The 13,321-nt window shown below is 38.7% G+C and overlaps 1 protein-coding gene across 6 annotated transcripts in view; it reads right to left on the bottom strand.

Moving 5' to 3' along the window:
- The window catches only part of DAAM2 (dishevelled associated activator of morphogenesis 2), a 208,340-nt gene that overhangs the window by 57,551 nt on the left and 137,468 nt on the right, over positions 1-13,321 (bottom strand). For all 6 annotated transcript variants that reach the window (XM_080407888.1, XM_080407889.1, XM_080407890.1 and 3 more), the window contains 3 exons: positions 10,422-10,755; positions 2,069-2,179; positions 994-1,097 (listed from right to left, as the gene is read on the bottom strand). In XM_080407888.1, the coding sequence (XP_080264014.1) occupies positions 994-1,097; positions 2,069-2,179; positions 10,422-10,755 (549 nt within the window). The remainder of the gene's footprint in view (positions 1-993; positions 1,098-2,068; positions 2,180-10,421; positions 10,756-13,321) is intronic.

Raw genomic sequence — 13,321 nt, 5'->3', positions numbered from 1 at the left:
AGACACTTACAAATCAGCCCTGCTCTGTAGGAAGGGGCTTGGAGTAGCAGACAATAAGGGATAGCATAACATCAGCAGCTCAGTGCCTCTCTGCAAAGCTTAATGTGGTCACAGGAGAAGGTAGATTCCCACAGCTGCCTGCCCTTACACATTAAAATGCTTCATTTTGTTAAGCAAATGGATTTTACGAGGCTCCTCATTAGTTCCTCAGTCTTTTAGCTTCTTGAAGTGTCTCAGTCAAATTGTTCAGACTGTTTACTCCAAGTTTATTTCAGCATGTGGCTTTGTGAAGGGTTTAATTTAAGGTCATTAGTAGCTCCAATTACTGTGGCAAAACACAGAACTGCTAGTGGAGAAAACATTTATTATCCGTATAACTTTTAACACAGTAATTTAAAGGTGCCATTCAGTGTTACATTTTGTGCAGCAGCAGAGCTGTTTGAAGATGCTCCTCATTCTTCTCTCTTGCCCCCTTGGCATCTCTACCCTACCACTCACCGCAAGTGCCTCTTCTCTCATAGTTGTACCACAGCCGCTCTTTGGGAGGTTGTGATACTAGCTAGATCACAAAAATAGACTGAGCATAAAGAAAAAACTTGGAAACTCAGAACCTGCATTTTGACCATATCTACTCAGTCTCAATGAACTCAATGAACTACTGGCTTCCCTCCCTTCTACCAGGATAGGCTGTTTTCCCAGTTTTGCTACAAGAGAAGAAAGAAGTTTTTTTTTTCATTCTCATTGTCACCCCCAGCTTAGAAGGAAAGCAATTCAGGAACTCCTTGCCACAGCCACTGCCAATTCAATATGCACATTTCCTACTTCATCTTCTGATTTTAATTGTAAGGACATATCTCCTTTCTGTCTTTAAAGGGAGTAACTTTTAGGAAGAAACAGAGACAGCTTTGTACTTAAATCTAAACCCCAAACGGAGAAGAGTTTTTAAGAATTCTTTCTGTTGTTTGGTAACTGTTCTCAGAAAAAATGTCTTACCTGTCCAGTGTGGCATTCTCATGTCCTCTTAGCTTATCAATGACAGGCTGAATTCCCAGCATTAGGAACTCATATCGTAGGTGTAATCGGAACTCCAAGTTGTCCTTAAAAATTGAGGGAAAACCAAACTATTGGGTTACAAAAGCTTTTCATCACATTATAAAAAAATATTACTTAAAACCTCAGTTCTTCCCTTTGTTTCTCTATCCTGACACCAATCTTTGCCTCTGTTTCACTTAAAAATGCAGTCCTTGTTTACCTACAATGAGTTCTGCATACCCAGTGAGAAGGACAGCATGTTCCATCTTGTTCTATAAAGTACAAAAGTTATTAGTATTTATCCTGCTAGTCCATTGGAGGTCCACCTCCTGCTTGCAGATGAACAGTACTTCAGTATTCCTCCTCATTTTTATATTTGTCATAAAACTACCTGTCTGGCAAACTTGACACCTGTTCAGTGGGATGTTACAGGACTGCCACAGATAGAGACAAACACATTGCCAGACAGAGCACCTGTGAGCTTGTTGTTTGTTGTGGTTTGACCAAAAAAAAGAAAACCCAATGTAACAAAAGTAACACTTTAAATGAAACATAGTCAGTTTAAACTATCAACAAGACTCAAAAGGAAGTCTTTTTAATGAAAGAAAAACAACAAAGTGTCTTTTCTGAAGTGTCTCCCTTTGACATTTTTAAATTTAAACATTTTGAGTTTGGCTTTGAGTCAAAACAACTGAACATCGCAAACATTTCTGAAGGTAAAGCAAGATGTTTTCTAAAAGGCTGAAATCAAGGGGGAAATGCTTTGCAGTGCTGTAAAAATAAATAAATAAATAAACCCACACCAAAAATACCTGAGTAATCATCTCAGTGCAAGTAGTCTATGTTATCTTATAAGAGGCTGGGAATGAAATAATGTGGAAGTCTTTCTAAGACTGATACTAACAATTCAGCATTATTTTCCAGAAACTACATCCACTCAATAACACAAGATTTATGACTTAATCTACTAATACTTTCCAAGGTAAATTAATTCAAGCATAACATTTTAGAAGGATTTTCCAGGGCAGTGACTCACCTCACCAGCACCAGCATTCAGAACAGCATTGATAAAGGACATGATGGCTGTTTTGAGGTTTACTTCATCTCGGTATCGCCCCATACTTCGGTCTAACTCATTCAACAATGTCTGAAACAGAACAGCAGGCTAGGTTAGAGGATATAATCTAATTTCTTTTTACATACTGTTCATGGGATATGCACACAGTCTTCTTTTGATTTTCTATATATTTGCTTAAGAAATAATTTTTTTCAGACAAGATTGTTAGCAATTTCGTGCGTGCCACAATAAACAAATGAAGAATAGTGATAGAAATAAAATGCCCAACTGATTCTAAATAGTGGAAAAACAAAAGTTCTTTTTTTTTAAACAGGCTATTATTTGAGAAAAAAAAAAAAAAAAAAACAAAAAAAAAAACAAAAAAAAAAAAAAAAAAACAGATGCCCTTTATAGTTCTTGCCAACATGATCTAAGAAAGCAGCAGAATGATATCCCTCCTAGTCAGTTAAACTCTGTATGGTGAATATGACAGGGAGTTTACACATGCAGAAAAATAGCATCAGATTCATATATGCTTTCTACTCACATCACTCAAGTAAATGTCATTATTTTCTTGGATCTCAGCAGGATAGCCTGCACTTACATATACAGGAAGAGAGAATTCTAAAGAGAAGCTGTCTTTTGAGGAGTAAAACCTATACCTGAACCTTGGAAGATTTCTCCTTGTTCCTTCACTTACAACCATTTCAAATGATACATACAATTACCTACCTCTTGGTCAGGTCTTTTAGGGATTTGCAAATAACAGGAATATCCCCTGTACATACAGCTTCAAAGCTCAAATGTGAATTACACGGTGCAGCAAGTGTTGCAAGTGCAGTTAAGCTCTAGTTTCCATGTTACAGAACCATAGAATAATTTGGGTTGGAAGTACCTTTAAAGACCTTCTAGTCCAACCCTCCTGCAATAGGCAGGCACATCTTTCAAGTAGATCGGGTTGCTTAAAGCCCAGTCCAGCCTGACCTTGAACACTTCCAATAATGGGGCATCTACAATTTCTCTGGCCAACCTGTTCCAATGTCTCACCACCAAACATTTGATAAAAAAATCTCTTCCTTTTATCAAATCAAAACTTACCCTTTTTTAGTTTAAACACATTAGCCCTTGTCCTGTCACTACAGGCTTTGTTAAAAAGTCTTTTTCCATCTTTCTTATAAGCTTCCTTTACATATTGAAAGGCTGCTATAAGGTCTTCCCAGAGTCTGTATGCCCCCCTATTAACCAAATAGCAGGGGTATTTAGCGTTCAGGGAGTATTTAGCACAGAAATGCTTTTGGTCTAATCTCTACATACACACAGATATTTCACAGATAATCTTGTGAACCATCAGGGAACAAAGGAGAAAAAAAGACTAGACAAATAATGATGGTAGCCTTTGTCTTATGCAGTCTATTTAGAATTAATTCCACTTGAATATTTACTAAAGAGGTTATATGTAGAAACTGATTAGCCATGAAAGCAACTCTGCTTTTAGCTTTATGCTGATGACCATGAATCTTCTCTTCAGGATCTTCTCTGATCAGTTCATAATTCCAAGGCTGACTTTCCTTACTGGAAGAGTAACAAATTCCACTTGAGATCTGCCAGTTCAGTTGTGTGCATGTTACCCCAGCACTAATGATAAACACCCCACACTCATACATTTACTTTGCTGATGCACTAGAAAAGACAGCATTCTTTTTACTCTTCCCAAGAACTTTCAGCCATAAAGGGAGAATGAAGACAAAAATAGCTTTTTAGTGTTCAGCTTAGCAGACGACCTAAATAATATTTTGAAGCTATGATGCTGAGTAAGGAAGTTCATTTTCCTTTAGTCAGTCTTCTGTCCCTGACTGCTGAAAGTGTCCATTCATAGCAAAATCTTTCCTGTGCTAGTCATTAGTTTCATAGGTCTATCTTGTTTCCTCTAGAAAACAGACCTCACTATGGAGATATGTCTCAAGAAACAGAGGGAATACCCTCCTGTGCATTTGCAGGGGTAAGAATACCCTCCCTAGCTTTATGCAAACCCTTTTCTTGGCTTCATGTAAAAAATCTTTTGATCTGTCACACACTGCTACTGACAGATGTTTTGATATCTGAGCATAGTATGTTCACTATCAAGCAAGCCTGATTTCATAAACTCCTTTTTCTTGCATTTTCTGAATTGCCCAGCTGGCATTTACAAATGGCTGTGCTCCTGGCATTTGAACTTCCATCACATCCATGATTTCTCTATAATTATATTATGACCAAATACCAACCCTTCCCCCATTTTGTTAGAAAGTGAATGAGTCTTACATAAAATTACATGAAATGCCCTACTGAGCCAGACTGATGGGCAGTCCAGTCCAGTCCAGCATACTACCTCTAACAATGACAACAGGAGACTATTTAAGAAGTCTTTAAATTCACCAACAAAAGCAACTCTTCAACTTGACAAATAAGCACAAGTGAAACAAATGAGAAAATTTAGTTCTGTTACTGGCAGATTTGGTGCTGAAATGCAAAGCACATGCATCGTCTTGGAATGGTTTTGCTGATTTTCTTCAGAGGTCTCATTCCTACCGTATATTCTTACAGACATTTAGGAACATGCTAGAATCAATGCAACAACATATTAGACACAGCATCCAGACAGGTTAAAGAATATTAACAGAAGTTTTCTATCCCCTATTTCAGAAAGCTGAACCAGGAGTAGAATGCAGAGGGGGCCAAGCCAAATTTAGGGCAAGAAAAAAGTTCTGGGTTGCACTAAGCTAATTGGAAAGCAGCACATCTTCATGCTCTAGAAGGAAACACGATAAGTTCAGGCAATTCCTAAAGATCAGAGTCTACACCCACACACTGTGGCTGAACTCCAATGTCTCCAACCCTTTGCAAATGGCTGAGGTTCAAGTCTTCACTCGAACATTTCCTGTGAAAAAGATTTCACCACACCTCTTGGCAGCCAGCTCTGTGGCCCAATTGATCTTATGGTCGTAAAGGTTTTTCTACTATTTAAGCAAAACTTTCCTTACTTAATCCCATTATTCCTCATCACTGACATCCAGTAGGGTTTCAGTCAATCTGCAGCAAACCTCAAAAGGCTTTGGATGAGCCTTGAGGGGAAGAACCAAATCAAGTGGGAATACAGGATTTTAATTTGTTCCTTGTTAGCTCCTCTACTACAATTCCAAATTGATCAGATTTCTCCCTACAGATTACATACCGTACTGATGGTGTTTAATACAAACCAGGCAAGGGGGCTCTGGGAGGCATGCTTCTAATCTCCACCTTTTCAACTAACAATATCAGACTTCCTTTATTCCTTCACCTCAAGATTCAAAATTTCTAGCAGCATTGAGGAGGAAAACACGAGTGTTCTGTCCAAAGCAGCCCAGTTAATATTTTCATCAGCAAGTGAAATCACCTCCTTTCAGACAGTATCTAACACCCAGGTTCTCTCAAGACTGAAAGAAAAAGTCTTTCCACAGCATTCCCCAGCTGGGTGGGTGTTTCAGATAGTGAACTAGGCTGGAAGGGCACTGGAACATCCTAATACACTTTTCTGGGCCGATAAAGCACTATGACTTTGCAATATTAGCTTGACTCAAAATATGGCATCTTAAGAAGTACAACATGTTACAATGTCATAACACAATACATTCACTCCACAGGAGCAATGGGGAAGCAGTAAGCATAACAATAATCAGAAAGGCAACAGCTTAGGGAAGAATAAGATTATGCCCCTTTCACAAAGGAAACCAGTCATAAGTAGGGTAATGCAGACATGAATGATGCTGAAATCAGACACTCTTCCTTCTGTCTTTTCATAGCATTTTAGAAACCTCCATCTTCACAAGAAAAGCACCTAAGAAATACAATTAAAGCAATGCTTTCACAGTCACACAGTGAACCAGTGACATAATTACAGTAGTAATTAGTTTGAATACATCAGATGGAAAAGGATCCTAGCAACGAAACCAAGGGCTCATCTTCCTAATTCCACATTTCTGCTTTGAGGGTTTATTCTCTGGCTTTCCAATGTTTTCTTTCGCATCTTTTCTTTAAGGGGCAGAGTATAATTTGTAGGCAAAGAAGCATATTTCCAATGAAAATTGGATGAAGACAGCTTTTCCAGATTGTCTGAGGCAGGAGATTGAAGGCATGCCTTTATATTATTGTGGAATTTGAGTAAAGACAGAATACTACTCTGAAGAGGACAGTTTTCAAGGAGTATCTTAAAACAGGAACTGCAGACTGCCTGTTGGGCATTAAAGGGAGAGTTATTCCAGGCAGAAGGGCAGCATGAAAGAAGGGTCAGAGATTAAAGCAGGCAAAGGGATCAGCTCAGGCCAAAAACTGTGGTAAATGTTAGAAAATAGGAATAATAAAATATAAATTCAGATATAAATATAAGGTATATAATCTTGTGGCAAGTGCCAAGACAAAGATGATATGGATAGACCTGTGAACACATTGAATATTGGAGATATAGGGTGAAGCTGTAGTACTAAAAGGCATTCGAGTGAAGACTGAAGTCTCGACAAAGAATAAGGCCCAGAGAATCTCCCATAGGTTTAAAGTGACTGCTCTCTGGAGTTAAGCATTAGATTGATAATTGCAGTCAGTAGATGAAATCCTGGAAATTTAGAAAGAAGCAATATTTGACATCAGAGTTTCCACTCAGAGTAAAATACAAAATGTTGTTGAGTCTTTCATGTTCATGAAGTTATAGCTATATTTTCCATTAACTTCAATTAAAAAAAGAATACATCAAAATGCAAATACATTATTTCCAAAATATTTGAGCACAATTTGATTAGCGGTCTTCAGTTGGTGTGACCTGGTGCAATCTAGTGAAATTAACTGGGATTATAAGTGTTTGTATCACTTAGGAATCTCGCTAATTTGGATTTTTACTTTAGATACACTAATATAACATTGTAAGTTTTATATTAAAATAGTAGGAATTATAGTAGGACAGAGCCAATGCAAGTTTAGCAAGAACTGTATCTTAAGCCACAGCTTTCCTTGTCTACTAAATCACCAGTTGCTGGGTCCTCTGACTACTGCTGCGCCAGGTAGCAAGAGTTGTGCTTAGAACACTGTCCAGCAATAACTTCTGACATTCAACAAAACATGCCATATTTTATGTTACCGTGTCAAATACATGATCTGTATGTCACTCCACCACACTTGAACACATGTAAATTGAAAATAATCAGTGTTCCAACCTAGAGTTGTCAGCAGCAAGAGCTCATGAGCTCATGCATGAGCTCAGATTTTAGATGGTTACCAGTAAATAACCTCTGAACCTCTCTTCCTTCTTCTTACAAAGAGGAGCAGAAGCAGAACCATGGACCCCAAATATTTACTCATCGCCTTAATATTCTTCTGCAAGAAGGCAAAAAACCCAAAAAACCAACCAACCAACCAAACAAACCCAGAAAATAATTTGTGTTGAGGAAAAGTAGATCTGGAACAGTATTTCTTACATTTACCTCCTCATTCCTCAAAGTAAATAGTGCTTGTCACCACAGATGATATGGAAAGAGTGGGACTCTTAGATCTACTGCAGTCTGCAAGAGGGGAAAATAAATCCAAAGACATAGTGTACGAAGTATCAGCTTTCATAGATAGGAGGAATAAACTGATAAATTGACAGTGACGTGTCTGAAAGGGGTGAAGAATATTATCAACAACTGGCAGGAAGGCAGCTTAAGGAAAAGCAACAATGGCACTGATGTTGTCAGTGGTCAGCGTTACCTCTAAGTTATTTATTGGGCATTCCAATAAACGTAAGCTCAGTATAGTTTCTAGAAAGCCCTATAGTTTTTACTTCACAAGAACTGAGTTTGATTTCCAAAACAGAGAATCTGAAATTATTCTCTTCGGTATTGTGTCTCTAATTTGGCTACTGTCTTCCAGAGCTACATCTAGAGAAAGACTGAACAGTGCTTTTACAGTTCCCAGCTTTTCTTTTTTCCCTCCATTAGAATCAGTCTGCAATAATGAACAATAGAGCCAAAAGAATAAATTCCTACTCTGCACATTCAAAGCATGTTTCTCCTGTTCCTACAGTTTAGTTCATTTTTAATTACTTTTCACCAAAAGAATTCTCTTTTCTTGGTTCTGCCAGATCCCCAGTTGTGGGGGATCATTTTCAACATAACAGTGATTAGGTGTGGCCAGTCAAAGTCAACCAAAAGCTGCAAGCTCTAAAGAGTTCAGACACTTCAATACACTGAGTGATGCTGCTAGTTTCTCAAGCTACAAGAACACATCTTTAAAAAAGCTGAGTTTGAAACCTAAAGGATCTCTTCAGATACTTGCAAAGTCTGGGTTACAAAGATTTCACTCAGGACTGGGATAAAGAAAAACAAGTTTTCACTGGCTTTCATTGTACACCACATCTTTGAAGTTTAAGGTAAAGGCATAGAATAATTGTTGTCAGCTCATCCTTTTCTTAAAATGACCTCCTATACAAGTTACAGTGGGTGCTTCTCTTGATAATGAGCTGCAAGACCATTCTGAGACACAGATGTGGGAGGGTAAAAGACAAAGAGATATAACAGCCTCTTAACTAACAAGTCCTAGAGGACGAGAGAATTTTCCACTAAAATGTAAGGAAGACCATGACCACATTTCTTTCATCAGCATTTAAAAAAATCTCCAGTCTTTCTGTTAGGAGAAAATTACTGAAGATAGATGAGGAATATTTTTGGATGAGCCCTTACCTCCTCAAGATTAAACTCAAGCTATTGCTGAGTGTGGTGGAAAACCACATTCCAGTATCTAGGCACAAGTGTTAGAAACTGCAAACAAGAACACATCCCTTCTGCTAAATCATTTTGGGGTTTGGGTGGGTTTTTTTGTTTGTTTTGTTTAAGAAAGAAAAAGAGAGAGTATTCATTTATCTTTCATTTTTTTCCCAGAAGGAAAAATATTTTGACAAAAGCAAGCATTTATGCAAAGCACTCTTTCATGAATGTGAGAGTTAGTAAGTATCTGCAAACCATGTACATGGCTTACTTTTCTGCTTCTGCATCCATCATTCCCATCATACTCCCGTACTAAAGAATGGTGGCATATTCTTATGACTGCAGCTGTAACGTCTTCATCTTCCAGTTTTTACTGCAATTACTATTTTCTCTATTGAAATAGCCTCAAGAGCTTTCAGCTGAAATCAAAAGCCCCCACCCACCCATCCGCACCCCATTCTGAGTCGTGCGTCCTATGTGCCATACCTGCATATTGAAGACATACACCAAGTTTGAACAGAGAAGCACGGTAAATGGCACAGTGCCCATAAAGGGGTGGACTTGCCAGTGCCACATACAGGTTAATATCAAGCCAATATCTCCTGCATCCCCATCTCGGGTCTGAGACACAGTTACTGAATCCCATAGTGCATTCAGTTCTAATAATAAACATAACGTTGGCAGCTAGTGTTCATAAGCACATACTCTTTCCCCATTCACTTTTACAGTCAGAAGCTCATTGTAGCCCCAAATCCGCTGATGCATTAGCGGAGGAGGAGGCAGGTAATAATGGCTGAGAGAAACCAGGATCCAGGGCCTGTTGGCCCAACACCACACTTACCATTTCACTAAGGAAGAATAGTAAATGGGTGAGGTTATCCCCAGGTTTAGGAGCTACAGCTTCATACACAGCAACAGATTCTGTTAACAACTCTTTTGTAAAGGTGCTCAGTTCACTAGGAAGAGGAACATTATAACAGCAGCCAGCAGTACCCACAACAAAAGCCTGCCAATGATCTACTGACCTACCTCAAGGTCTCTGAGAATGAGTTTCCCTTCTGTGTTCTGAATGGGAGTTATCTGAGCCAACAACTGCTAAGTGGTGACAATTCACAAGTTGATTGCTAAGTGGCAATTGAAGTGCCTCCACTGTATGTTATTTAATCCATTGTCTCCATTATTTAATCCACAGCTCGTTTATTTACTAGATTAAGGGCTTTAAAATCACTCCAGAGGCTCCTGGAATCCTGTGGCTTTGGCTTTTAGAGCAGAACAAATCACTATCACCCCAGAAATGCCATCAGTTTAGAGTATGAACAGATTACCAGGTTTCATTTAACATCACAAACCCCCATTTTCAGGTAAAAGATAGGGGATTTTAAATTAACACTAATGACAAGCAATCAGATCTTGGGGGAAAAAAAAATTAATGCCTTTAAACTATTTGAGGAAGTGCCCTTCCTAAAACAAAATGAAAAATATTTCCTTTACACTACCTAGCAAGTTTGCAATACATGCACTGTAAAAATTGCTCCCTGCAAAGATACATCATGCTGGGTATTTCTGGCAAAGTATCCTCCTTGTACCTGGAATCTTGTCCTTTCTGCAGCATAGACTTGGTAGTGAAGCATGGCTTGCAAGACTTTCTTGTGACCATCTGGTACCAAGCAGACAGCCCCTAGGATCTCTAGCACAGCAATCTTGGTCTTAATGTTCTCAGTCCGTAAGCTCTGGGAGATGATGTTGATACTCTCTGGATGAGCCAGGACGTGAGCCCGTCCTTGGGAGTTGTTCATCAGTGCCTTGATACACCCTATAACGGATGTGTGTATACGGCTCTCTGAGGTCTCATAGTCCATGCTCTTCAGAAAGTTCAGCAAACAGCTCAGGCCATCCAGCTCAATAAACCTGGTCACAAACCTGAAAAAAAACCCAAACCCAAAACAAAAGGTTAAGGAAATAATGAATAAGGAAAGGAGAACAAAGGCAATTTATTCAAAAGACACAATATTATTCAACCCTGCATCTGTAAACGCTGTCTGGTTTTTAGCCTAAAATTCACAAAATAATTCCCAGGTATTTAAAACAAAACAAAACATACAAAACAAACAAAAAAAAAAGAGAGAAAACAGACTAGCTAATAATGGTGTGTCACATAGTTTCAGGGTAACTATATCCTATAACCTTATGGCTGCACTGTTCTGTCACCTTGTTCTTTGTTGCAGTTACCACCAAACACCTGCTGTGGGCCACTCTAATAGCTGCTGCTTTTTCAAGACTGAACGGATTCTTCCAAATTGCTACATCTTACATAGATGCTAATATACACCAGATACATTTTCATACAGACTCATCACCATGCTTTTAATTATGAGTTCGGGTTATCTTGAAAGCCATTTTTAGACTTTGATGAAACATTTAGCCAGTACTACTTATACGCTTCCACCTCCAGGAGATGGGTACACTGACAGAGGCAAACTCATTACCAATGTGTCTGTCAGCTGTACTGACTTCACACTCTGATCCTCTGCTGTACCTATAGGAACATGTTATATTTAAGAGAGATATGTTCTTCAGTAAAAGGCAAAACTCCTATAATAGCCTTGGCTGATTTTTTTGTTGTTTGATTTTTTTTTTTAGTTTGAGGAGGTATACTGAGGATCAAACAAGTCCACTGACAATCTGCAATAGCAAAATGTACAGTAAAAAATCACAAACAGAGGAAATACAGAATTACCCAGTTACCAAATGACACATTGAAGACTGAACCTATAGTAAGACAGGTTTGTTTTGACTACTAACATCACTAGAGTTCTGTTTCTACTATATTCTACCATAAAATTTGCCCTTCTTCAGGTTAAAAGTACAGTAACTGAGGATAAAAACAATATAGGAGAAACTCCTTGGAAAAGTTTAAGGTTTTGTTGAAAACCAGAGTTAAAAAATCCAGACAGGTCAAATTAGACCATGCAAACAGCTTCCTAGACAAATCAGTAGAAAAGGAGGGAATTATATGTCAGTTCAAACCAATCATTCTAGCAATGTTTCATTTAGAGTTCCAAGGCTTAAAAATGGGATTCAAAGATATGAAAAGGGATGCAAGTAATTTCTCTAGATCACTTTGTTTATGACCTGCCTCCTTTAATAGGTCATTCAGGTAGGTGCTCTTAGAATGTCTGAATGCAAACCCATGTGAATTACACTTGAATTTTCAGTCCACCAACATATACACCAACATGTCCATGACCACACTCCTAACAGCATAATGTAGAAAACCACCTCAATCATATGAAAAGGTGTTAATGGTTGCCACCTATGTAACAAATTAAAAATATCAAGTCTGTGTCATTCTGCTTTTACCTAGCCCCTCTTCCTCCCTGTTGGATACTTCCTAATGTACTGTCTTTCTCTTTTCTGTCCTTAAGTGAGATGCTATTCCTAATATACATCAGTAATGAAAGCACCATACTGAAAGACTGAATTTCACTGGTCTCTATTCATATCTCTGCACCAGCAAGACAAACCTGAGCCACACATATATATCTCCTGCATAATATTGACTTGACATATGTAGGGTCTTCTGGTGGTTACATCCCACACCACACAGGAATTTTTAGGGCTTACCTGAAAGTTATGCTCTCTGTGATGAGAGATTGATCAAATTCTAGCTTACTTGGGCAGCAGTTTGACCACAAACATGCCAAAGCCTGGTGCTTTCAACAGTTTTGGTCTGAGGTTCGGGTTTTATTAAAAATTGAATTTCAAAGTGAGAATCAGAGTAAGGGCAAGCACACACAGGAACATGTGTGCACTAAAAATGAAAACAAGGTTTAGCTGAACCCCGCTAAGACAATCTGCCAAGTTTCACACAAATTTGATTGCACATTCTTTGGATGCATCATCTTGTCTACCCTAACAAATCATAGAGCAAAAGCCCCTCCGCCTCTAGGCCAGAGAGTGGGATCAACATTGTGTACCAGGAAATTTCGTAAGTCACTCGAAGCAGTTTGTTATTTAAACTGATTATAGAAAGATTAAATCTTAGTTCAGTTTCTGTAATGCACTTAGCTGTTGGCATGCCAAAGACGACTGAAATAAGTGCATTCATGGCTAAAAGAGTTGCTGCTAAGGGTGTATTTGGAATCAAAATAAGCACAAACTCAATGTGTTACCAAACAATGTGATGCCAATGACTTCTGAGCATTTTTCTAACCCTGGGCCTAAGGAGTAGAGTTGCTCTTTGCTTCTACAGTTGAGCTACTATTTTAAATTCTCCTCCTCCTCACCTCAAAAGTCCAGTTCTATGAATGTATCATATACCTTAGCTAGTCCCTCCACCTTTTGGGGAGGTGGGGAAAAGGGGGGGGGGGGGGGGGGGGGGGGGGCGGAGCGGGCTAGGGGAAGCAGATGTTTTGCTCTTCAGTTCCAGGAGTAAGGGAAGGTTTCAGATGAATAACTTTCTGAAGATATGGAGCTCTGTTTTCAA

This window comes from Falco punctatus (assembly GCF_963210335.1).
Source record: "Falco punctatus genome assembly, chromosome: 12".
NCBI lineage: Eukaryota > Metazoa > Chordata > Aves > Falconiformes > Falconidae > Falco > Falco punctatus.
The sequence above is the reverse complement of the archived record's forward strand: the minus strand, read 5'-3'. Positions and strand labels throughout refer to the sequence as shown.